This window comes from Cryptomeria japonica, chromosome 11 (assembly GCF_030272615.1).
Source record: "Cryptomeria japonica chromosome 11, Sugi_1.0, whole genome shotgun sequence".
Lineage (NCBI taxonomy): Eukaryota > Viridiplantae > Streptophyta > Pinopsida > Cupressales > Cupressaceae > Cryptomeria > Cryptomeria japonica.
In genome coordinates, this window is record NC_081415.1 from 610,510,399 (window position 1) to 610,536,238 (window position 25,840).

The window sequence follows — 25,840 nt, forward strand, 5'->3', positions numbered from 1 at the left end:
GATTAGAAGGGATTGTCTATTTACTACTAGTGACAATAGTTGAACAAATTTCAAGCTTCTCAAGAATGCTAGTGTCTTTGCTTCTATGATCATTTATTGTCTTGAGAGGGAAAAACACTCAAGAACGATCTTTTTTATACAATTATTATCACTTCACCTGCATTATTTTGACAAATAAATCTGTAAATCAAAAAGAAACAGTTAAATAACTAGGAGATTTTCATCTTTTGTAAATTGTAAACTTCTTTTTGGTTAATCTCTTGGAAATATCCATAAACGGAAGCAATTTCAAATGTTCCTAGAGGTAGGATCAAAGAAGACGCGCATGTCCATGTTTGAGATGCCAACTTCATGAGGGAAAACAGAAACTTTATTATTTTTGGAGAAACATTCAAACCAATAATAAATCATATACAATAATGTGTGCATTGACATTATAAAGGGCTATGGTTCATCCTTCACAAGAATAAATAATGAACTAAAAAGAATCATGCAATAAAGAGAGAACTTCTGTAAAACGTATAAACAGTTTTACTGGATAAACTGCGGAATGAATAAGAATTTATCATAAAATACAACGAAATTCTCATTCTTCATTTCTCTCACTAATGAGTGGTTGCCTTTCCGAGTTTGTATCTTCAAAATATTTCCTTTGAAATAGGCTTTTTGATCTTAAAGTATTATCTTGCTTTCTTAAAATATCCTGTTCGAGTTCCTCACTGGAATTCTTCAATCTTTGAGATTTTCCCTGCATAAGGGAAAGACAAACCTGAACAGCATCGTGAACCCTCACAAAATACCACTCCTTCCCAATGAGTTCAAGGACACCAGATCTGGCTAGCGTCGACATAACTTCTTGGTTAGGATTGGATATTGCCATCTGTATAGTTGATGACAAGAAATAAAATTATACCCTTAAAGAATGCTTAAGATATAATAAGAAAGGACAAAAATAATAAAAAAATCTTACGTGCAGAATAAATCCAATTTTATCTATACACTTTTGCCTTAGCTTTATTCCATTAGAACATGCTACTTTATTTTATCCAACTCAGATTACTAACTCATTGCAAGAGAGAAAAGAACTTAAGCCAGTATACCACACAATATTGTCCTTGATACAATAAAGAATAAAGACATTTTATTTAATCAACAATCTTTGCAAGTGTCTATGTTATTGTGAAGGAATATGCTTTGACAACAGCGTGATATACTATACCTGTATGTCACGTGTTTTGTACTCATGATAGAGTTCCTTCAAGGCTTCAGCAGCACTGGAATCAATATAGGTGACAGCTGTACAAAACATTATTAATTGAATACCAAATGTTACTGTTATATGCTGTTCAAGAAACCAACATTTAATTGACTCAATGAATGCAAATAGCTTCTACTTCTTTCCATGATGGTTAGCAAATTGACATTAATGAGTTGTATCTAGCAAAAACAAATCAACAAGTTATTAAAGACTTGAAAAAGAAATTAGCATCAAAACCATTCATGTAATTAAAATAAACTGCACTTTTTACAATTCATGTAATTAAATTATAATCTGCATGTTTTAATTCTGCTAAATATAAAATAGAGAAAAGCATTGTATACGTGTAGCAAAAATGTCTGGGATCAAAAAAATAAAACAGAAAGTACATCATAATGAATATAATTTCTAGAGGATCTTTATTATCCTCAAACTCATGAGGATGGTTGAGTGCCTAAAGGTTCTCATCCTAATGATTGAAGAGTTAGTCATCACTCAACCGTAATTTTCGCACTCGTCTCCTTGAGGGGATTGAGCGGCTCTTATCAATTACGTTTGCATTTTAATCCATATCTTTTAGTGTTTTAATTAAAAGGTTAAAGGCAAGGCAAATAAATTTTAATATTATTTTAAGCTGGGCTCAACAATTTTTTTATTTAAATAATTTAAATGATATTATTAAAAAAAATATTTATAAACATATTAAAATAAAATAAAATACATATTTTAAACTATTAAATATATATATATATATTAAAAATAAATAAATAAACGCTTTTAAATACTAATGGAGGGACATAATAATAAATATTACTCATAAGAGATGAAGCTGAGCACGCGACAGCGAAAAAACTTCTGCAATAGACAAGACAATTCAGAGCAAAGTGATATCATGTGAGATCGATGTCTCTCAGGTGGTTGTCAATGTTGCAATTGCGTTCGAACAAACCGCGATCATAGGGTATTTTATCGGGAGGAAGGCTGGCAGAGAAAAAATAAAAGCGTAGGTGGCTCAACATTGGTCATCAAATGCAGTGGTTAATGTCTTGCCAAAAATTTTCTTTATGGTTGATTTTGGGACGGAGAATGAAAGAGATGAAATTCTGGCAAAATTGCCAGGGTGCTGCGGATATGTTCAGAAATGGACAAAATACTTTAACCCTAGATCTACGATGCCCAGCGAGCAGGCATATTGGATTCGTCTTTATAATTTGCCTTTAGAATACTAGTCTAGAGCATAGTAGCGAAAATAGTTTGGGGAAAAAATGTATAAAGATTTTTTTTTTTTGAAATTTGGAAAAAAAAAGGAAAACATCGGATTTAAAATAAAACATAAAAAATTGTAGAAAAACAGACCAAAAAAAACTGTTTTTTATCAAACAACTTAAGGGCATTTCCATAGCATTTAGATATAAAGAGTAAATAAAATAGAGTTTAATCCATAAATTGTATAAAATAATAGGGATCAAAAATTAACAGACAAATAGTGAAAGTGGGAGCCATTTTGAAGTGATCCAAGAATTTCATTCTGATTGAGGCAACAAGTTTTGTAGGGTTAATTCAATATTTTAGAAAGCTCAAGTATAAAATTTTTTGAAAAAATGGGTAAAAATTTGGATTTTAAAAAATCGTAAAAAATTGTAAAAAAATAGACACAAACTACTTCTTTAGAAACTTAAGGGCATTACCATAGCATATAGATATAGAGTAATAAAATAAAGTTTAACCCATGAAAGTGTAGAACATAGTTTTTTGCTGATTACATGGGCAAAAATTCATTTAACTTTTTAAAAGGGCAGTCACCAAATACAAGAAACAGTTGTCTAAGTCTGAGATCAAAGATTAGCTAAGTCTTTGAAGTAGCTGAGATAAAAATTTATCAGACAGAGATCCAGTAATTGTTAGGAATTTAGTAAAAGAGGAAGCCATTTTGAAGTGATCCAAGACTTCCATCGTGATTGAGGTAAGGAGTTTTCTAGGGGTAGTTTAATATTTAAGAAAGCTAATCAAATCATATTCCACAGTTGCAATGATTTATATTCCTTGATGACAATTGGTAAGTCTTTTATATGGGGTAGAATTAAAAAAAAGGCATTTGTTTAGCTCAAGTAAAAGAATAGCAAGCCACTGGTTTTGTCAATACCTAGCTTGCAACTACTATTTTAGGTAGAGACAAATTTTAATGGTTGTGCTGGAGGCTCTTTATTACAACTATGTAAGCTTGTTTGTTGTCATTCAAATTTATTTCGTGGAGCACTTTGGATATATTGCTCACATAATGAATTGTATATCTTTGTTTGAGCAAAAATTAACTATATCAATTTTAAATTATAAATCATATATCTACATCTATATATATCACATGTCTTCGGACGTTCAGTGTTGTGGTAGAAACACTCCATTGGTGAGGCAGCCACCAAGGTTCAAATCCCTACTAGGCAATTGAGCTTGCAAGCTTTCTGCCTTTGTTGGGTCATTGAGCTTATGGGTCTGAACAAGTGTGGGGAATGATGAACCTCCCGAAAAATGGACAAAGTTACAAACTTTTACAACTCTGCTTCCATCTCAGATCAACCCTATTTCTAAGCAATTTAGTAATTTCATGAGTTTTTCTAGGGTTTGCGAGTTTATACAATGATTTTTTTCACTGTTTTTTGGGGGATTTAACATGATTTTAATGTCATTTAAATGCAAAAAATCATGGAAAATTGGGTCGACGACTGGTCAACAATTTTTTCATGAATAGTGACTTTTTTGGGGAGTAAATCAGCTAGCTCCAGGATTCGGGATTAATCAAGTACAATCATGTTTTTTGAAGACTATTGCTTCTATGGTCTAGAGAACGTCTATGGATGTTGGTGCAAAATTAAGGCTTGCTCTAGGGTTTCATATTGGAAAAGGTGATGCAACATTGTTTGTTAGGATCAAAATAGTTTTCATCAACCAGATTCCAAAGATTATCCATCTCACTTCTATGGGTGGTGTTTGGGAGCAGACAATCGAAATCGAAGAACGAATATTTTATTGTTCAAGGTGTAGAAGTCGGAAAGATTGTGAAGAAGAGTGTTGTATTCCCCTAGCTAAAAGTAGATCAGAAAAGAATGGACGAAAGATAAAAATTGAAATGCCTTGGCAATTCACTTGGATCATAATAGATTGGAAAATGAAGTCCATGTGAATATAGAACAAGAAAGTATTCAGAATAGCTCGGTTTGTGTTGTAGGTGTTAAATTCCTAGGTAAAGGGGTTTTAGAGGTGGTAGAAACAAAAGATCATTAGTGAACCCCTAAGATCTCCAAACTACCAAAAATGGACAAGCGGACACTAGAATTGGGAAAGGTTAGAGATGAAGCAAAGATTTGAAAGGAGAAGGAATTAGTAGAGGAAGAAGGTGATGGCTTGAAGTGCTTTGGAATAGATGGAGACCTTTCAAACCCAAACAACCTAGGCATAATCGCCCCAAGATGCATTAGTCAATTGGCATCTAAGGCTTTGGGTAGAACCAAAAAAGGGAAAAGTAGAGGCAAAAAGGCAAATAAACAAGAGAGGGGGGGAAGAAGCACCAAAGAAGGGGCTTACTAGCATCAAGGAGTATATGACAAGATCCAGGGAAGGAAACCCCTCCCTTGGAGCACAATGACGATGACAACATGGAATGTTAGGGGCTTAAACGTCCTTGACAAAAGATGCTTGATAAAGTCTCATCTTGAGAGGACAGTTGGGGACATCATGTTGATGCAAGAAACAAAACTAGGTTTAGATGAGGTAGAGAAGTTTATCCAATTTAACAAGAGACAAAATCGAGTGTCTCATTGTGCTATTGGGGTAGTAGGTGGCCTTAGCATATTGTGGAAGGCAAACAATGTAGATGTAGAATTGTTAGTCTTAGAACAATTGGTTGATGTGTAAAGTTCTATGTCTAAACTCATATATGATGTTCCATTGATTCAACATATATGGACCAATCAAAACCAAGGAAAGCAAGAGACCTAGTGTGCAGTGAGTTCTAAATTCAAGGAAAAGGGAAATTTACAATATATTCTAGGTCGGGACTTAAATGCGATTTTGGATTTAAATGAAAAAAGCAGAGGACTGAATAAACTAAATAGATTCATGTTGGACTTAGAGAAATTTGTGGATAAGGTTGAGGTGGTGGATTGCATACCAAAGAATGGGATTTACACATGGACAAATCGGTATTGCAAATTTTCCAACATATCAAAGAGATTGAACTGATTTTTCCTTTCCCCAGATTGGTTTATCGCATCAACTATTGCGGAAGCCAAAATCCTATCCATGTCTTGAACGACTTTCTAGTTCAACTAGAGTTGACGATGAGTGAAAAGCCAAAGAAGAGCTACGTAAAGTTTGAAAACATGTGGTGGCGGGAGGAAAGTCTAGTTCCATTATTAGAAAATGGTGGAATGATTATTAGATATCGAATAGGATTCTTAGTTTCAAGTTCAATCAAAAATTACACTTTCTAAAGTCTAGACTAAGAGAGTGGAACCAACACAAATTCAAAAACATATTCTATGAAGAGGAAATAGTCAAGAAGGAACAAGAAGAGTTGAAATGAAATATTCATCTATTTTGGAATGTTTAAAGAATACTTCGATAAGGAAAAAAGTGACGAAAACATGCAGATATTCTTGTCAAGGAAGAACTTTTGTTAAGGGATAAGGCAAGGGAAACGTGGTTAAAAGTGGCCGATCGAAAGACTAAGTTCTTTCATGCATCGACCAATGTGAGGCGGGCCAAGAAAAGGATAGACATAATTATAAGACAAGACGATTCTACTGCAATGGATAAGGAATCCATAGAACAATGGGCAATAAATTACTTCAAATTAGAGCTAGCTAGCAGTCCAAGGGCATAATAGAATGCAGTACTTGGCATGATCTTCAATTGATTTTCCATGCAGGCTAACTCAACTAACGATGAAATGAAAATCTTATCCCACTCAGGCCCCAAGTCTTGGATATTGCTCGCAAGTGTCATGAATGATTGAATATCCTTTAGTTGCTTCTCTAAAAGTGACCCAACTATCCTAAAGAAGATACACCTTACTCTTTCTGTCAATTTGTCAACAGTTATGTATACCTCTTCCTTCATCTCTTTTCCAAGTATTGTTTCAATTGTTGCTACAATTCTATCATTTATCACCTTGATCATATCCTCAACTCAAGTACAACCACCGTTGATAGCTTCAAAGATCTCTCCTCATCCTAAGTGTGCAATACAATCTGTAGAAGTCATATGTCTATCCATCCTTCACGACTCCGCCATTCACCAAGGTTTGTTTGGGGATATTCATCAATACATCTAGCCTCAGAATGGTTAACTCCTTAGTGTGACAAAAAGACATCATATGAAGCAATAAGCGTTTGGATCATGTCAATGAGCTGAAACTCTCTCAAATATGTGTGCTAACTCCCCCACGAACTCATTTGCCTTGGTGAAGGCATTATCAATCCAACTCTTCACCATGTGAGAGACAGTCCTCATTTCCTCCAAGTCTTCAATTGAATCAGGTGGAAGCAAGGATGGAGGAATGCATGAGGGGCCAGCTTGTATTATCGGATTCCTGAGTTGTTAGACATAGCTCCTGAAGACATTCAATTCCTTTTCCAGCTTCCTCTTATCTTCTTGCACAAGCTTCAATCTATCCTAGATTGTCTTCATTGACTCACTCAACCTGTAATGTCCCCATTTTAGCAGATATGCATTTTGGATGATTAGCCTATTATTCTAACCCTCATAGGCTAATGAGTATGGTTAGAGGATCTTCTGAGGCTTGTATCATCTCCATTGTTCAATGATTAGTAGCTTTGGCTTTTGTTTGAAGTCTCCAAGACTCCGTATGCATTACTTACTATTAATAGTAAGTCAGAGTTACATAGAGGGGGACCCTTACTATTTTTAGTGAGGTGTGTGGTCATATGCAAATACCTTAGTTTAGCATCCAGTTCAGACGGCATTTAGAGATATTGAGTATTTATGGAGTTATTAATATATATTTGGCTCAAATAAACATATATTAATTAAAAGGGGTTATAATAGTAGGTTATAACTTAACTTAATATGAGGGTCTAGGCGTCATGAGGAAGGGGCCACCCATTTAATTAATACTTAGGTGTTCACTTTAATGAATTAAATGAAATATTAAAAGTGAATGCAAATTATACATTTAATTCATTTAATGGAGCTTTATGGGAGAAATCGACCCCTCAAGGAGAGATATATATTTTACATTGCAATGGGTGTTATTCATTCTATGGATTATATTTTGACTCCATGTTTTCTCTAAGAACGAAGCCAAGGGTTTCAGTTTTCAACCAGCCATTGGAGAACGATACTTCTTCATGGTTGCAGCCATTTGAGTTGGTGAAATACCCAGCGAATTTGTCATCCAGGGGGAGCTTCATTCAGAGGTTCCATTTGTGCAAATTGATGAGAAAATTCAAGGGTTTTCAGCTGCTTAAAGGAGCTCCATCTGCAGATAAAAAGGACGATATAGTGCAGCCTCTTTCTTCAAATTTTGGCATCCAAGTTTAGGTAGCCATACTGCTACAGGAATCATTCACTGCTGTTAGGTGGGGCAATTTTGGACTTAGAGCCGACAATAAATTCTGCAAAATTCATTGAAGGCGTGCTGTGGTGTTTAAAGGACAGACGCATCATTAGAGTACAGAAAGCTCGCCTTCCAAGGCAATTGCATCACTCCCTATGCTGGCCGTACAGTTTCTTTTTGCTGCTGCAGCATATCAAGGGCTTCAAGTAACAAAGATATCAATTATCCGGGTATGATTGTAATGTGCAAATATTTTGAAAGGATTAATAAATTTATAATTCTATTGCAGCTGTCTTAAGCTGGGCATTTCAAATCAGCATTCTGATCATTAGAGCATTCTTAGTATGTGTGCCAATTGTTCGACAAAATGTCCATTGGCTTAGGAGTGCATTTTGATTGTAAAACTCATTTATATGCTTTTGAAAAGTCAAAGGAAAGTTGCTCTTGCATTCAGCTTGTTGCTTAGTCATTGTAGTGTTAATTTCAAGCATCCAAATTGAAATCCATGTCCATTTAAGCAAACAAATCAGACTGAAACTACAGACCAGCGCACACAGAGGTTGCATAAGAAGTGTTTCACAATATCTCTTCAAGGCTTAGGCAGCAAATTCACACTTGAACAGCCAAGGGTCTTGTTGACGTTGTTTTTATGACTACGTCGAACACATAATAAAGTTGCCTAATGGTCACTTCACTCTCTCTTGATCAAAGTGCGATTGCATGCTAAGATTGCAAGAAGTTCAAACAATCGACTCCAAGGTTCCTTTATGCTACGGACGTGACTCAATTGGCTGATGTGATTGCTAGTAATCCAAGGGGCCTTACGTTTGCATCGTTCTTTCACTTCTTTGCTGTGGCTGGAACTCCATCATCGGATGTAGCGAATTTGTGATGCTTCTGTTTCAAACGAACTAAAATGAACTGAAAGTAAAGGGGAAAGGGTTTAGAAGGATCTAAATCTACTCCTAAGGGCAGTGATAACAATGAATAGTGCTCTGGTGGACAAATTCCAAATAAACCAAACTCTGCTTCGCCAAGATCAACTACAACTCCGCAAGAGCCAGTGCAATCTTCTAGGGATGATGAAGGATTTTCATATTGAGAAAGTGCATTTGAATACCCAACACGGCGCAATCCAAACGACTGTCCAGAACCGAACTTAGCACAAGTTTAGTGGCTCAGGCTAACTTTACACTGCAACTTACAATCAGCAAGATGCAAAAAGTATGAACCATGGAAATTCATCAGACACCATTACATTCTCCATTGAAATCAAAGCAATTTACTATTTCTAATCTAAGTGAGGAAGGTGAAACCATGAAAGCTTTGAAAAACTAACTTAAGTGGACACCATCAGAGAACAATGTTTCACTGTTATTATCTCAAAACTTATCGCAACAATTTCATACAAGGCTCCCTCCTTCTACAAATGAGGGGGGTCACCCCTTTATATAAGCTTCAAGCCCTGGCTACATGCAAAACCCTAATTAGGGTTTGCCCAAAAGATTCTCCACTCAAGATGCAACAAGGTGGGAATCAGCAATAAATACCCCATAAAGCCCATGTAATATTAATTACAATCCTTCCAAAAATGGCACCCATAAAGCATTAATTAACCATTACATTCAAAAAGTGCCCACCATGCAATGAATGTACCCTCATGCAAAAATCGCCCATGATGCCCTAAATGTACCATCATCTCCTGAACGTGACGGCTGCATGCAGAAGGAATCTTGCCATAATGTCATAAATGTGATGGCTGCATGCAAAGAGATGCTTCATTAATTCAGCGTGCGTTGACTCGGCTGCTACTTGACGAGAAAACCTTGGAGAGAGAAAACTTTGGGAGAGAAGAATTTGATCCATGAAGAATTTTCTTTAAGTTTCTCGAACTTTCCTTGCTCTGGAGGAGATTTTTAATGATTTTCCGCCATCTCCTATTTTTTAGGAATTTTCCACAAATTAGGGTTTCAAGTCTAGGAGGGAGAGAAAATTCCCTCACGACTCCAAGTCTACCATCATTTTCAAATTCGGATGATTCTTGATGCCCGAGAATGGATTTTTCAATTTTTTCCCTGGGGGGGAAATTTCTTGTTCAATTCATCCTTGATTTCTTCCTTGCCTTAGAAATTGTTTTTTTCCGCCTTCAATTCATCTCGACGTGGAATTCATGTTGTGAAGGAATTCTCCTTTGGAAAGAAATTTGTTCCTTACCCCTAAGGAAGGAAATTCTTCATGCCTTAGCCAATTTTCATGATTTCCATAACCTATGTCCTGAAGGAAGAAATTTCAAACACCAAGTCAATTTTTCACCTTTCTTGGAATTTCTTCTTGGGCGCAATTCTTTCTCGAGGAAGGAATTTTTTGTGCCCTTTGAATTCATCACATCTGCAGGGAGCTTTTTGACCACTGTGCCACATTTCCTATTTTTTAGGAACTTTCCTAAAATTTAGTACCCGGGTCCAAGAGAGAGAGAATTCTCTCAGGAATCCAAATTTGCAAAAATTTTCGGATTCTTAAAAGATTTGGTGTCTAAAAATGGAAATTTCATAAAATTTCTCGAGGGGACTTCTTTTTTTCATTCTTCCTTGACCCTGGGATCTTCATGCCTTAGACAATTTCTCTTCATTCTTTGACTTGGACGTGGAATCCAGCTTGGTGAAGGAATTTCATTATTTCTATGCCTCAAAAAATTTCTCTTCAACTTTCTAACTGGGCATGGAATTTTGACCTTGATGGAGGAAATCTCATCTTGAAGCATTCATCCTTGATCCCTGGACTTATGCACCTGCCTTTGGACTTGGGCAATGATTCCACACTGGTAAGGAATTTTGCATTGGTGGAGGATTCAGTGAAATTTGTGAATCCTCCATGCCTCCTTGATTTTGGCGCTTGTCCTTCATCTTGGGCGGAATTTTGCACTGGCGGAGGATTCAATGAAATTTGTGAATCCTCCATGCCTTCTTGATTTTGGCGCCTATCCTTCATTTTCGGCGGAATTTTGCATTGGTGGAGGATTCAATGAAATTTGTGAGGTTGAATCCTCCATTCCTCCTTGATTTTGGTGCCATATAAGAATTTGGAATGATTTTTTTAGACTTAGAGAATTTTCCAGAGCTTTCCATTTCAGGAGTGGGCTTCCAGCACTTAACCATTCTCTGGCCCTCCCTGTCTACTTTTTGACTTTCCATAATTAGAAGTAGTCGCAAATGCCTGACCTTTGTCACCTTGCTCGAATGGTCCTGTCAGAACAAACCTTCCAAAAATAGAAACCTTTAAAGTGTCAACGTTAGATCCCTAGACAAGACACAAAAATGACTTATTATAAATAGAAACTTACTAAAAAATAGAAATTACTAATAATAGTAAGTTGATTTTTGGCAAAATGCCGACATTACAGGACTTTGTAAAATCCCTAAAAAATAAGAACTTTCTAAAAATAGAAAGTTACTCCGTTTTGGCTCATATGTTTAGTTTCTTCAAAACCCTAACAGAAACCCCTAAAATCTAGGACAAAAGGCTGAAACTCTAAAAAAGACAAAACAGGCCCTAGACTTAACCAAATTTGATCAAACGAAAAGCAAACATAATCAATATGACCCACAAACACTTGCAAAGCAGAGAGATTGACGAGACTACTGCAAAAAGACCCCAAAAATGCAAGCCAAAAGACCGGGAGGGTCTAAAAAGTAGGGGGTCCCCATTTGCAATGGGGCGATGTGAAAAAACGTCACAACAGGTCTTTACACAACTCTTCCATCTCTTGTTCAGCAGTAGCAGGACCTAGTGTAATACCCCTCTAACCCTCACACGATAAGGAAAGTATTATACTAAAGCTACTCTTAATACAAGCAAAGCAAGTAATGAAATGGGAATCAATGTAGATTGGATGGAAAGGGGGGATATCACATCATTGGAGAATGCATTTGATGTTAAAATCCCCTTCCAATGAGTTTAATTTTTGGTTGCTTATATGTATATGAGGGTGCTTAAGTTTAAGGTGTAAATATCTTGATTGTGCTAGTTAGGAGGTGGCCCGTTATGATACTCTTTTAATGTTATAATGAGTAGTTGACAAGTGGATTTTCTAATCCTGTTTTCTTTGTGATCTATTTTGGGAAATGTACTACATTATAGCGTAAACCTTTCTATGTTCGTTCTTGACTATGATCTTTTGGACTCATGTTGACTTTAGTTGCATATTGTCTATTAGGGGTAGGCATACTCAATTGATTTAATGGTGGTTGCTTAAGTATAATGGATCTATGTTTTAGGAAATGACTATGGGGTGATGATTTATAAGATCTTTTGAGGGTATTAGGATATGATGCTTTTGATCACTTGAATATTAGATGTGAGATGAAGTAGTATGGTGCTTTTGTTTTATGTGCATGAGAACTTATGATGATGTTAGGATTTTATGCTATAATCCCTAATGGCTATATGTTAGATGATGGTTTATGTCTATGATGGTTTATGATGTACTAACATATGTTTTGATAATTATATTTGAAGAATGTTAATGGTTACTAATCCTATTTGTCAGATGTATATATGGATATGTATGTGTGCAAGAATTTTGTGTTTTGTTTTGATGAAGGTATCAAGCATCGACTCCACCTAGATTCACAGGTCCGAGCATGCCTAACAATCCCCAATGGTGGTAATGGAGATAGAATATAGGACCAAGTTGACTTAGCCCTAGCCATTGTCCCATGCTAGGACAATTGTCCGTGGTCTTGAGCTTACCTGTTTGAATAGCCACAAAGGCAATATTCGAATCCCTATGTCAATTGACCTGATTATGTGATGGTTGGAGTCTTTTCTTGGTTATGTCTTATGCTTCCTTGTGTGATATTTTAATTATGTAGTGTTGACGTGTTTTTTATAACAAAGCCTAACACAGAATAAAGTTTTCCAACGGTCACTTTACTCACTCTTGATCAAAGTAGGATTGTATGCTAAAATTGCCGTAAGTTCAAACAATCGACTCCAAGGTTCCCATTCGCAATGGACGTGACTTAATTAGTTGATGTGATATGTTAGTAATCCACGGGGACTTAAGCACACATGAAGAAGATTAAACAATTTTCAACTTTCAAGGAATTTATCCACGAATGATGTATCAATGGGAAGCTCTTTTTTAGGTTTTCCTGGATTTAAATATGCTAAAAGTAAATAGGAGAGGGTTTAGGAAATCTATGCTAACTCTAAGAACAAAGAGACAATGATTGCTTGGGTGAAACCAAACCGCACTTTGCTTCGCCAATCTTCGTACAACAACACAAAGACGGTGCAATCTTCAAAGGTTGTGCAGGAGTTTTTCATGCCACCAATGAACACCATCGTAGAACAATGTTCACCCAATGATTGAGGTTAAGTTCACACATAAAAGGGCTCAGACTAACCTTGCAAAGTTAATAACAATCAGCTACCAACCAAAGGTATGAGCAAGAGTTTCACTACAAACAATCTCATCAATCTCGTTCATCTAACAACTGAAAGCAAATCTACTCTAAGTGAAGAGAGTGACACCATGGAAGTCATAAAACAGCACAAGTATACACCATCAAATTGAACAATGTACTAAGTTAACTGCTTCAACAACTTATTGCAACAATCTCAAAAAGCAATCTCTCCTCCCTTGCAAATGAGGGGGGTCACTCCTTTATATAGTCTTCATGCCTTGGCTTCCTCCATTTCTCCAAGGGTTGTTTCTATGAAACTATCCTGGTGTGGCTCTTTTGGATGGGGAGGGGAGTTCTTGCCTTTGACCTCCTGGCTGAGTCGGCCTTTGTGAAGAGCTGATGCTAAGAACATCCTGCTCAGGCACACTGTCAGAGAAATCACCCTGTGGCGGAATCAGTGGGTTTTCTTGTGTGAACATTTCCACCTCTCGCACATTGGAAGAACTAGTTAGGGATTGTGCCTCTTCCACTCTCGCTCTCTTCTGTTGTGGTTCTTCTTGGTGGACTTCTCGTTGAACATCTCGCTGTATTTTGATTAACACTTGGTCGAGCTTCCTTTCTTTTCCTTGTCCTAGGCTTCTTTGGGGCATTCTTTCCTTCACTAGGTCCAACTCCTCCATACTAGATTTCTCCTTCCTCAACCTGGGCCCGTGATGATCCTTTTGTGGCCTCACTGTGGGAATCTAGATTTCCCATTAATTGGTAGCTTAAGTGGACATTTCCTTCCTTTAGTGTCCTGATGTGCCTCAACCCAATGCCTGGTGAATTTTAGAATTGGTCTAGCCAAAATGTCCAAATCATCAACTTCAGGTTTTGACCAAACCCAAAGCTGGATGGGTTGGTCCTTCACTCTTTCAAATGTCGGCTGCACTACATTTGGATCACTTGCATTATTTTACTAATCCTAATCATGTCAAGGAGGAGTCTAAAAAACATCTTCTTCCTGACCTCCAGATCATCCTTGGCACTCGCCCAAAAGTCTTTTGAGTGAAACTTGTGCACAAACTTCATTCTAGCGACCTTCCTAAATTTATTATATGGGTCGTAGTAAGATCTGGACATGTAGAATGTCAAATGGTAAAATACCAATTCCTCCACTACCTTTTCAGCTGCTCCTAGGTTCGGACACAATTCCACATAGTCACCAAGGACAATTGGGAATCCAATTGACAACTTCCTTTCTTCTTCTAAATTTGGTCATATGCTATCAATTGTTTGATAAGCTCCAACAACACTAGTTTATCTGACCGATATCTTGGTAATTTGTGTGGCTCGGAGGAGAATCCTTGTGTCCTGATATAAGTAGATTTTGGAAACTACAGGAACACGGCCCCAAACTTCCGTACCAATGCCCTGGCCTTTGGTGACACTCTGGTATAAACTTCACCATGCATCAACCAAGTTAAGTACATAGTAAAAGTATCATTCACCAATTTGAATGAATTAGTGTTGGATAGGTGCAGCTAGGGATAGCATTCATGGACCTTCAACTGTGCTAGTCCACATCCCATGAGCCCATTTCCTGGTGAGCCATCGAAGCCACTCATCCTTGCGAGTGAATAAATCATGTATGAGCTCATATAGAAGGATTGGGTCTTCTTTTCCTTAGGATTTTTCAACTGTTCATGCACATGATGGCTAATCAATCTAGCCAAATCCACCATCCCATTGACATTCATGACTTCACCACTGAAGAACATCCACGTTTCAAAATTGATGATATGCAGACACCCCATAATCATGCTCAACATCATCAATAAGTCCACATATTCTTGCTTGAATTCAAAAATCTTGAGTTGTTTGGGCATCTTTGAAATGTGAGGTCTTGGCCTTTGAATCCAATTCTTGTTGATTGTTTTAGTACATCTGTCTGGACTCGCATCATATACTGCCTTAGCCTTATCCTTAGTCTTGTAGGTCATGGAATGACCAGCAAGAATTCCAAAGGTCTCCCCTATAGCTTCTGGAGTCAGGTTGGCAAGAAGCTTTCTACCTGACGTCAGAACTACCCTTCTTTCCGGATTATAGTGCTTCGCACATTCCAAGATTAATTTTGGACACTGGATAGATGGAGGGAAACCAACTGCCACGACAATTCCACTTTTAACTATTCTGGCAGCAATAGGCGATGGAGCATGTCCAGATGTTCCAAACATTATGATCCGGGAAGAAGCCAAGTTGAAAGTCCCTAGATTGGTGTTGCTGATTTCCTTCCACTTGGACACAATTTTGGATTCCGAAAGGAATCCCTTCAGCTCGTTTTTAATTTGTGCCTATCTAGAAATAGTTGTTGCTTTACTTGATTCCGTCATTCCTTCGTGAACAAAGCCTCTGAAATTCAAGTCTAATTTTTTGCCACTTATCTCCAACTTCAACTTTCTCGAAATTCGCACATGAGAAATGAATTGTGTTTGCTCGTCTAAACGAAATTCTTCCACCAAGTTGCTAAGTTGGCGAAAGACCAAAATTGGGAGTTGTTTTAATGATGCGTCATACTTTCCTTTTCAACCTACCATGCAAACCGGTCCCGCCATTTTCCTTGAGTTTCAAAATCAAATTTTCCATTAATTCCTTGAGTCATGCATCATAACTTGGATATTCTTTCTTTTTGAGTCGCCAACTCGCCGATTTTTCCATTTTGAATTTTGAAGAGATTTACATAGGATTTTGATCGTCTATCCACTTGGCGATAAACCACTGGAGAGAGAAAACTTATAGAGAGATAAAATTTAATCCAGGAAGAGTTTTCTTGAAATTTTGAATTTGCCTTGTTCCAGGGAAGCTTTTTCATTAATTTTCCACATTTCCTATTATAGAGGAAATTTTTTTAATTTGAGTTCCAAGATCCTGGATAGAGAAAATTCTCTTAATTAGCCAAATCTGAAAAAAAATTTGAAATTTGGATGAATTTTGATGCCCAAAAATGGATTGTTCCAAGATCCTGGATAGAGAAAATTCTCTCAATTAGCCAAATCTGAAAAAAAATTTGAAATTTGGATGAATTTTGATGCCCAAAAATGGATTTTTCAAAATTTTCCAAAGGGGAATTTTCTTTTCAATTTACCCTTGACTTCCATTTTCCTTGCCTTGGAATTTACTCTTCAAACCTGGGCGTGGAATTCATCTTGAGGAGGATTTTGACCTTTTCCTTGGCTCCCCATATCCAACGCTCTATCTTTCTTCTTGGGCATTGATTCACCCTCATGGACGAATTCTTCCTCTGCTTGACTTTCCATGACACCCCCTTTTGGGTGCCACACTCCTGACTTGGGCACTATTCAAGCATGATGGAGGAATTTTGATCTTTTGTGGGTTTTCCTTAGCGCCCCAAATTGGCCTTGGGCATTAATTTATGGCAAGGGAGGAATTCTTCATTCATTGACCTTTTCCAGGCCACCTTTGTTTTGGCGCCCATCCTTGCATTTGGGTGGCAATTTGGTCTCATGGAGGAACTTTTCCTTTTGCCAGCTTTCCTTGGCACATTGATTTTGGCACCCATCCTTGTATTTAGGTGGAAATTTGGTCTCATGAGGAACTTTTCCTTTAATTAACTTTCCTTGGCACCTTGGTTTTGGCGCCCATAGACCTGACTGGGCGGATTTTTAGACATAATGGAGGAAAATTCTAAGTTTGGTGCCCTCGTAACCACTTGGGCACTAGATTGGCATGGTCATGGAATTTTAGGGGTGGAGGAAAAATTCCTCCACCACCCCAATTTAACACCCAACTCACAACATGAGTGCCATTTCAACATGGTCAAGGAATAATGGATTTTCTTGCTTTTCTTTCTTGACCTCAATCCAGCGCCCATTCCTGACTTGGATGCCTTTCCTTGGTGAGGGATTCTTGCTTGGTTTTTCATCTAGACTTAGCTTTTTTTTTTCTACTTTTGGATCTAGATACCATATTTGGAGTTGAAGTGGATTTCTTTGCCAGACTTGGAAGATTTTCTCAATGCTTTCCACATCTGGAATGGGAATCCATACTTAGCCATTTTTCGATCAATTAGTCTGCTTTTTTGACTTTCCAGATTTAGAAATGTTCAAGAATGCACAGCCTTCAGTGTTTGTTTGTGAAGACCCTGCCAAAAATAGACTTTCTCAAAATAGTAAGTGTTTCAAAATGTTAGGATCAGGGCAAAACAGGTCAGAAAAGCACTTACTAAAAATAGAAATTGCTGAAAATGGTAAATTTGATTTTTGGCAAAATTAGACCAATCTAGGAGACATTGAAATCCCTAAAAAATAGTAACTTTCTAAAAATTGAAAGTTGCTTAGAATTCGCTCAAATTTCACTAGCAAGTTCCTTAAAGGGTCCTGATTCCAATGCAATGTTCGGTTTTTCCAAAACCTTAAAGGAAAGGCATCAAATCCAAGTCTGAAGGGCAAAACCCTAAAATAGACAAAACAGATTCCAGACTCGAGCCAAATTTGCTCAAACAAGCTGCAGGCTTGATCAAATTGACACCCAAACACTTGCAAACCGAGAGAACTGACGAGATTGTCACGAGAAGACCCAACAAACCAAAACCAAAAGACCGAGAGGGCCAAAAAGTAGGGGGTCCCCATTTGGAATGGGGTGATGTGTGATTACGTCACAACATGTAGGTAATATTATTTAATGTGAGTTCTTATGTTTATTAGTGTTGTTATTAAAATGATCATATGACTATGTGTTATAATTCTCATGTATTATTATTATTGTATTATTATTATTGTTATGTAAGTATTATATAGTAATGGTTAAATAAATATGTGTTGCTTTATTTATGTTCTCTCTTTGGTATGGAGATCGTATTTATATTTTGATTATGATATTTTATTGCTTATTATTTGGTAAGATTTTGTGATTCATTTTATGGAGACCTTTGATTTTAAGTTTTTTTTTTTTAGTTTATTTTTGTGAGATGGTTGGCTTTTCATTTGATGGCTTTTGAGAGGGAAGTCTATTGGTTTCCTTTTGAGTTTTTAGAGGAAGGCTTTTGATTTTCAAAGGGAGTTCTTGCTAGAGTTTTTGCTGGAGTTTTTATTTTTTGAGATTGAATGGCATCATAATGAGAAGGTTTTTTGGGAAAAAGAATTGTGGATTGTTTTTGCAAATTGGAGGGAGATTGCTTTAGAGATTGTTAGGGATGTATGGTTGAGAAATTTTCTGGACTTTGAATGCTATTTATACCTTGATAGCTGATTGGAATTCTTGCTGTAAATTTTGGGAGTTTTGGAGATGTTTGGTGCAAGAAATCTTGATCAATTGTGTAGAGATTTTGAATTCAATTTGAATAGAATTTTTGGAATCGATTGGCTTTAATTGCAAGAGGATTGTTCATGGATTATTGTGGATTTTCTTATTGTTAGAGGTGTCTAGTTATAGTTTAGGGGGAGTGGCTCTTCATGGGGGTTGAGGTCATAAAGGGGCCAGCCACAGTAACTCATTGAGGGTTGTCTTAATCAAGTGACAACTTAATTAATGAACTGGGGGGAAAATAAACATTCATCAAGATAATTGTGATGCCTCGCCCATGGTCTTAGTGCTCGTGCAAACTAAGGATGGGAGTGGGAAGGCCTGTCCATCCAAGGGACACTTAGAGCTAGCCCGGTTGTCTGTCTGTCCAAGATCCATTTGGAGTCAGCACGATCGAAATTCCTTGTCCTCATGAAAGGATTGTTCAGATTTCTGCGCGAGTTCTCCATGGAGGTCGGGGTCTAGAGTTAGCACAGGTTCAGACTGCCAGGGTAACCCATGTGAGGCTATGCGATGACACTCTTCCCTAATTGTATTTGAGAACCCTATCCTATGTGGTGTTGTAAAAGCCTCTAGTGTGTAACCTCATTATGAAGTCTTGTTTGTCCATGTGTATCTTTTGCGTCTCCATGGATGTTGGTACTATCAGCCTAGTTTGCTTGTGTTTGCATGGGGCCTTGTGTCTATCTCCTACCATGGTGGGGGAGGGGACCTACGGGTTCCACATAGTCGAGAGATTGTTACCTTACCTCCATCGGGTGCCGGTGCATTGGATCGTGTGCTTCGGTGGACCTTGCATCTTCTTTCCAATTTCTATCTTTCCTTATTGCAAATAATTCAGTGATCTTTTAGCAGATGTTATGTATATTAGATATCATTGTAATTGTAACACTATCATTGTATATTGGATACTCTTTATAAAGATAGATGTAATAATAGTTAATGTATTGGAAAGTTATGTAACCTTGAATGATGTTTAAGTAGTGCGATGTTGGTATCAACTACTCTCTCATAGATGAATGTATGATCATATTCTATGCTAAAGGCTATCATAGGAACAGTTTGTTTGGTGTTTTAAAATGAACCTAGTACTAGATGTGAATATGTTTTTGCTTTGCATAATGTTATCATTAATGTAATATGGTTTAATAATCTTAATCATTGTTTAGAGCATTTCTTAGGTAGCGATGTTAGGGAACCCACAAGAGGACTAAGTTTAGGTGAATGTTTATCTTCCGCATGTGGAAATATTTAAATTAATTTCCTAACGAGTTGTTAATGTAATTTGTCTTGTTTTTTTTGTTTTTTTAATTATTGCTATGTTTCCTTGGCTAGTTGGCTATTGTCCTATGGGGTTCCTTACCAGAGCGTTTCACCTAGCTCAATAGTTGTTAAGTCATAGTCATCAGTAGTGATCTGATCCTTTGGATTGTCCACTCTTGGAGTAGCTATTTGTATAAGTTCAGGACCCTATATTTTCTCTTGTGATCTTAGAGAGCTTAGTAGCTTTCTTCTTCTCAAGCATCTTACCAATTCTCTCTAAGAAGCTATCTAGGTCATCTGTTGTGTCTTCTTCTGCCACTATCACTTCCCTAGTCACTCTTTCTTTAAGCCATGTTGGGATAGTGGATTGATCCTTCTCTAATTCCAATTCCTTGGACTCCTGATCTTCCCGAGGTGGAGAATTTTTTTCCTTGTTGTCATCTTCATCCATGATCTCAACATATTCATCCCTTGCGGTTGTGTTACCTACAACTTGCTCTTGCGCTGCTGGAGGATCCTGTGTTTGAGGTTGCTTTACCAAATCTACTCTTTCGCCTCTATTATATTGTATAGTAGATTCCAAGGACTCATTCATGCCTTGATCTACGCCTCTCTTGAGTGATCGACCTGCATTAATGGACACTTTTGGTTCATTGTGACCTCATGTATGGATGAGGTGTTGGTGGAAGGATGAGTGGAGCTTGTCTTTTGCCTCTTTTGTCTTGATCCTTCTTTGTGACTCTCCTTCCACTTGGAACCTTTAGGTTGAGATGTTTGGGTGGCATTATCACTACTGCTTATGCTCCCTGTCTCTTCATCCGATGAATTCGGATCTCCCATCATATCATATGTTAATTGTGCATTTTGATCCTTCAATTTGTTGGTTTGAGCATTTGCCCACCTTTGAGTGTTTGACATGATAGGTCTTATTAACTCTTTTAATTTTGTAATCTCAATGTCATTCCAATCGACTTGTATATCCTTATCCTTTTCTTGCTCATAGGCACACTAGAGGCGCCTTCCATCATCTTGCACCTGATCAAGGATAGGGAACACTCTACAAGTCCTTATGATCTCAATAGGTACCCTGGAGAACATCTTCCTTCTTACCTCAAAGTCATCCTTGGCATTCATCTAGCAATCCTCAAGGTCTTGGCATTCATCTAGTAATCCTCAAGGTGTGGCTTATGCTTGTGCCTACTTCAATTGATCCTCCTTATGTTATCAAATGGATCAAAGTTGTTTCTTGGAAGATCGACAACAAGGGGATAGAACTTATCTCCTCTTCTAACTTCACAGCAGCTTGTCTTGATAGACATGCTTCCACTAACTACCCAATTGAGATGGGAAAGGAAATTTCAGCTTTATGTCTATTCTTTTAAATCTTCTCATAAGTGACCAACTGCCACAAGAGTTCTAACAATACCATCTTATCTGTAGGATACTGTTGTGACCTTTTCACACATTGCCCCATTGCTAACGCGGACCCCCCTCTTTTCCTGCTTTCCGCGTGTTTAGGTTAAAGTTTTGCCAACTTAGTGGGCAATTTTGTGTTTCCTGCCCCCTAGTCTTGGAATTTTGGTCATGCCTAGTGTCGTTTAGGGTTTTTGAAGTTATAGGATCAAGCACGTAAAGTTGAGATTTTGAACGATCCTAGTTTTGTCTAAGTGTAGACCTTTTGAGCGTTAACGTGTTTTTGAACGTCCACGTCGGTGATTTTAAGGTGCTAAGGTATTTTAGAAATTTAGACCTTTTGGAGTTGTTTTCTCACTCCTTGGAAGTTATTCAAGTTGATTTCACACTTTATCCCGATAGATTTCTTTATGTTTCACTCAAATTTTCGGTAAATTTGCCCAAGTGCAATTGAGTTTTATTGATTTTTGAAGTTTCCTAGTGGTTTTGAGTGGAAAAATCATCATTTTCCGGATGAAAATCCATATTCTAAGGGTTAAAAGGTCAAAATTTCATACTAGAGGTGCTTTTCCCCTCATATACCTGACTACCCATGGTTTTCCCCACTCAAAATCCAGACTGGATATGGATTTCCCTTGAAATCCAGACTTGCCTCATTTTCCCACCACTGTGAATCCATACTAGGATCGATTTTCCCCTGGATGCATTACATTTTGTCTAAGTGTTAGGATTTATCCTAACTACCCACGTTTTTCCACCAGGAAGTATGGATAGGATTGCGGATGACATTTGTATTGATTACACACTTGGGTCGATTTTCCACTAGGTCTTTTGTGACAAGTTTTTGAGGATTTTGTGCAGACACTCATTCCTGACTCAAGGCGATTTTCCACTGAGAGAGATTTTTAATGTTTTGTCCGGATATTCATCCAAACTGAGGTCTTTTTTCCACCAGAGGGGTATTTTTGTGTGAATGACGTAATTTTAAGTGGAAATTTCATTCCTTACCTAGATCGATTTTCCCATAGACCCCATTTGTGCATATTTGATGAATTTCGTTAGGGAATTTTATCCCTATTAGGATCGATTTTCCCCTGGAGGTGATATTTTGATGATTTTAAATGATTTTAATGGGATTTTTCAATCCCTACCCAAATCAATTTTCCCAATTGGCCCATTTTGATTTTAAATTGAAATATTTTAATAAAGAGAGCCCCATTTAATTGTTTTTTTACTGAAAAGCAACGATTATTTAAAAAGTAAAAAACAATTAATGATTTGCAATGAGCATTTATTGTTTTCAACCTTCTAGAAGCAAATCGGTTTTTACCAAGCAAGTATAAGAACAAGTATTTTATCCCACATTGCTTGTGTGGTGAGAGTTGATGGTGAAAGCAAGTTCAAAAGGGGGAGATCCAGCATTATTTTATTATTGAGTTTGCCAAGCATATCCATGCAAGGGTGATTTTCTCTCTAGTGGGCGATTTTTGATGGAGTGTCTAAGTGGGGTGATTGATTGAAGACTATCATTTTCCTCCATTTTTTCCAGCTTGGTGACTTTTGGGTGGCTGCCATTGATACCATTTGTGCCACAATCTTTGGAGAGATGGCACCATTTTTTATGAGGTAGCGATTTTTGCTAAGGAGGGCGATTTTTTGTGTCTGGGTTTCCACTTCCAACTTTGGCAATTTTCCTTGATGCCACCATTCTTGCTTGCTGATCTCAAACTTAATTTGGCACATTGGAGTGAGCTTTGAAGACATTTTCAGACTTGTGTGTTTGACACCATAGTTGGAGAAATTCGATTTTGGTTTTGCAAGTGTTTTATGCCATATTTTGGTGGATTCCCTTCATGTTTGGTGGCTGCCCTTGTTCCTACTTGTTGTGATCATTGCAGATCTGAGTCTTGACGCCATTGTTACAGCTGATGCAACCTCCATTGTTGTGCTGATCATCGATTTTCAGACTTATACTTTATTGCCAAGCCAACAACAACTTAGGCGATTTACACTTGCAGGCATTTTGGGAATCATTTTCAGTCAATCCTCAGACCATTTGAGAGCTGTCACAGGTCTGCAACTTCATTTTGGCTGCTTGTCCTCAAAAAACTTAACTTCTACCAGCCATACCTATGTTCCCATGTTTGATTGCTTTCGTCATCAAGATTGATTTTCATCAAATTTGTGCATATTTTGAATGATTGCAACATGTTTTGGGAGATTAATTTGTATAGTTGCAGGTTGTCGTCAGATTTGTTGGCAGCCATTGTTGACTTTGGAAGGTGTCCTCAGACATAATTGTGTGTGAAAACACAACCTTTCACACCCTCCCTTAGTCATTATTGATCCGGTATACTCCTTTGCACTTTAATTTGCACAAAATTTCTAAGTATAAGGAGGTGTTGATTTCATGAGGGTTTCATACCCTAACCTTGTCACATTTTGCATTTAAATTGTTGAAGTCCATCTAGAGTGTGGATTATTTTCCTGATTTCCATACCCTAATGTAATGTTCCCACCTTTTTAGCATCTCATTGGAGTTCTTAGCCTTTACATTCTCCGAAGGCTAAGTGGAGAAATAAGGAGAAATTGATTAAATTAATTTCTTATTAAGTCATTAAATAAAATAAAATTAAAAAAGGTGACTTTATATTTAATTAATTTAATTAAAAGTGACTTAAGTGATTTATTTAAATATTTTAATGTTATTATAAAGTTATAAAGTAACTTTATAAAAATAAAGTCACTTTAATATTATAATGTGTGAATATGTCTTTAATCCCACATTGGCCAAGAAAGTGTTCGAACTCTCATAAGAAAGAATAAGAAGGGACTTAAGAGCTCATTTTATATCATCCATCCAGAGAATTGATATTTGTTTGTTATGAACTTGGGAGAAGAAGCCAAGGGTTTTTGATTCAGTCAGCCATTGGAGAGCAACAATTCTTCAGTGTTGCAACCATTTGAGGTGGTGAAATATCCACTAAATTTGGCATTTCAGGAGAGCTTCATTCTGGAGTTCTATTTGGGCTTTAAAAAGAAGGGAAGACATCTAGGGTATGCAGATTTTCGAATATATATTAATTGCAGAACTACAATTTCATTTGGCAGCCATTAAAAATCAGAATTGAAACAATCATTTCAAAATACAATTGCTGCTACAGTACCCGCGCTACAGTAACGCTACAGTACCTCCGTACGGACTGCTACAGTGCCGCGTGAACAGTGCCGCCGTACGGATTGCTACAGTACCGCGTGAACAGTAATTTTTTCAAAAAAATTAAAATTTGCAGTTGGCAGATTTTTTTCAACTACTGGGACAGCAAAAATCAGGTTTTTATCTTACATTGTAATGAATTTGTTTTCCAGGCATATTGGCCATAAAACAGAACAAACATTCCCTTGATAGTTTCGTAAATTAATTCTAGCAGTAATATTATTGTTCCAGTATTATTTTAAGCATAGGAGTTTATTCCAGTATTGTTTCATTGCTCATTATTACCAAAAAAAAACACAAAAAATCTATAAACATTCAAAAACCAAAACAAATTCAAATCTATTGCATTCAAAAGAAACAGTCAGCAGAGGAGAGCCAAGTTGGGTTCTTACATTGGTATCAGAGCTAAATCCTGCCATCCTGAGGGTTTAGCAATCACATGCAGCCGCCTGAGGTTGGCTCTCACAGATATTACACTCGCAGGCGAGCTTTGTTTGACAGGGAACAAGAATTTGACAGGCAGCCGGGCACCATGGGTGACAAGCAAGGGGGTAGCCCACCCAGAGGCGATAGGAATGAGGAGCAAGAAACAAGGGAATTTTTCAGAATAATGGCTACAGGACAGCAGCAGATGGCTCAGGCCTTGCAGGCACTCACCACCATGATTGAGCGCATGAACCCACAAGACAGACAGAATCAGGAGCAAGGGGATAACAGGAGTGCAGTGGGGTCACCTAGAGCTCAGAGGACTCATTCCAGGACAGCAGACAGGCCTACACGTCCTACCTTCATTAGAGATGAGCCTGAGGTAGCACCTACAGGAGAACCAGGAGAGGAGATGTTCGCAGATATCCTCATGGCTGCGAATGACGAATGGGATTTATTAACTCCACAGGTGCGAGAGAGGATGACATTCGAGAGGTTTGTTAATCAGAGGAGAGAGCATTACAGGTCACTCAGACAGGATAGGAGGCCTAGAGGTCAAAATAGTGAGCTAAATAGGGTTACAGGCAAGCTTACTATGCCTACATTTGATGGGAGTGGTAAGATGACAGCTCAAGCTTGGATTCATAAGCTTGACACATTTTTGGCACTGAGGCCAATGACAAAGATTGAAGCTATCAAATACGCCACTTTGCATTTGGAGGGAGTAGCACATGACTAGTGGTACCATGGTATGGTAACACTTCAGCATAATCAGGTGACAGAGTACCAGGACTTCGTGGATAGGTTGGTTGAAAGATTTGACAAGAAAGATCCAGAGGTTTACTTCCGGGACTTAGCACAGCTAAAACAAACAGGCAACTTGGAGTATTTCATTGGTGAATTTCAGCGGTTGGCAGTCATGGTGCCAAACATTTCAGAGCGTAGATTGATAGTTCTTTTCATTGAGGGCCTATCCGAAC

General features: G+C 37.5%; 1 protein-coding gene across 1 annotated transcript in view; it reads right to left on the reverse strand.

The window, feature by feature from the left end:
* Positions 1-352: 352 nt before the first annotated feature.
* The window catches only part of LOC131046252 (sulfate transporter 4.1, chloroplastic), a 230,444-nt gene continuing 204,956 nt past the window's right edge, over positions 353-25,840 (reverse strand). Inside the window, exons 16-17 of the mRNA XM_057979938.2 lie at positions 1,220-1,296; positions 353-880 (exon numbers count right to left, since the gene is read on the reverse strand). Coding sequence (XP_057835921.1) covers positions 587-880; positions 1,220-1,296 — 371 coding nt within the window. The 3' untranslated portion in view covers positions 353-586. The remainder of the gene's footprint in view (positions 881-1,219; positions 1,297-25,840) is intronic.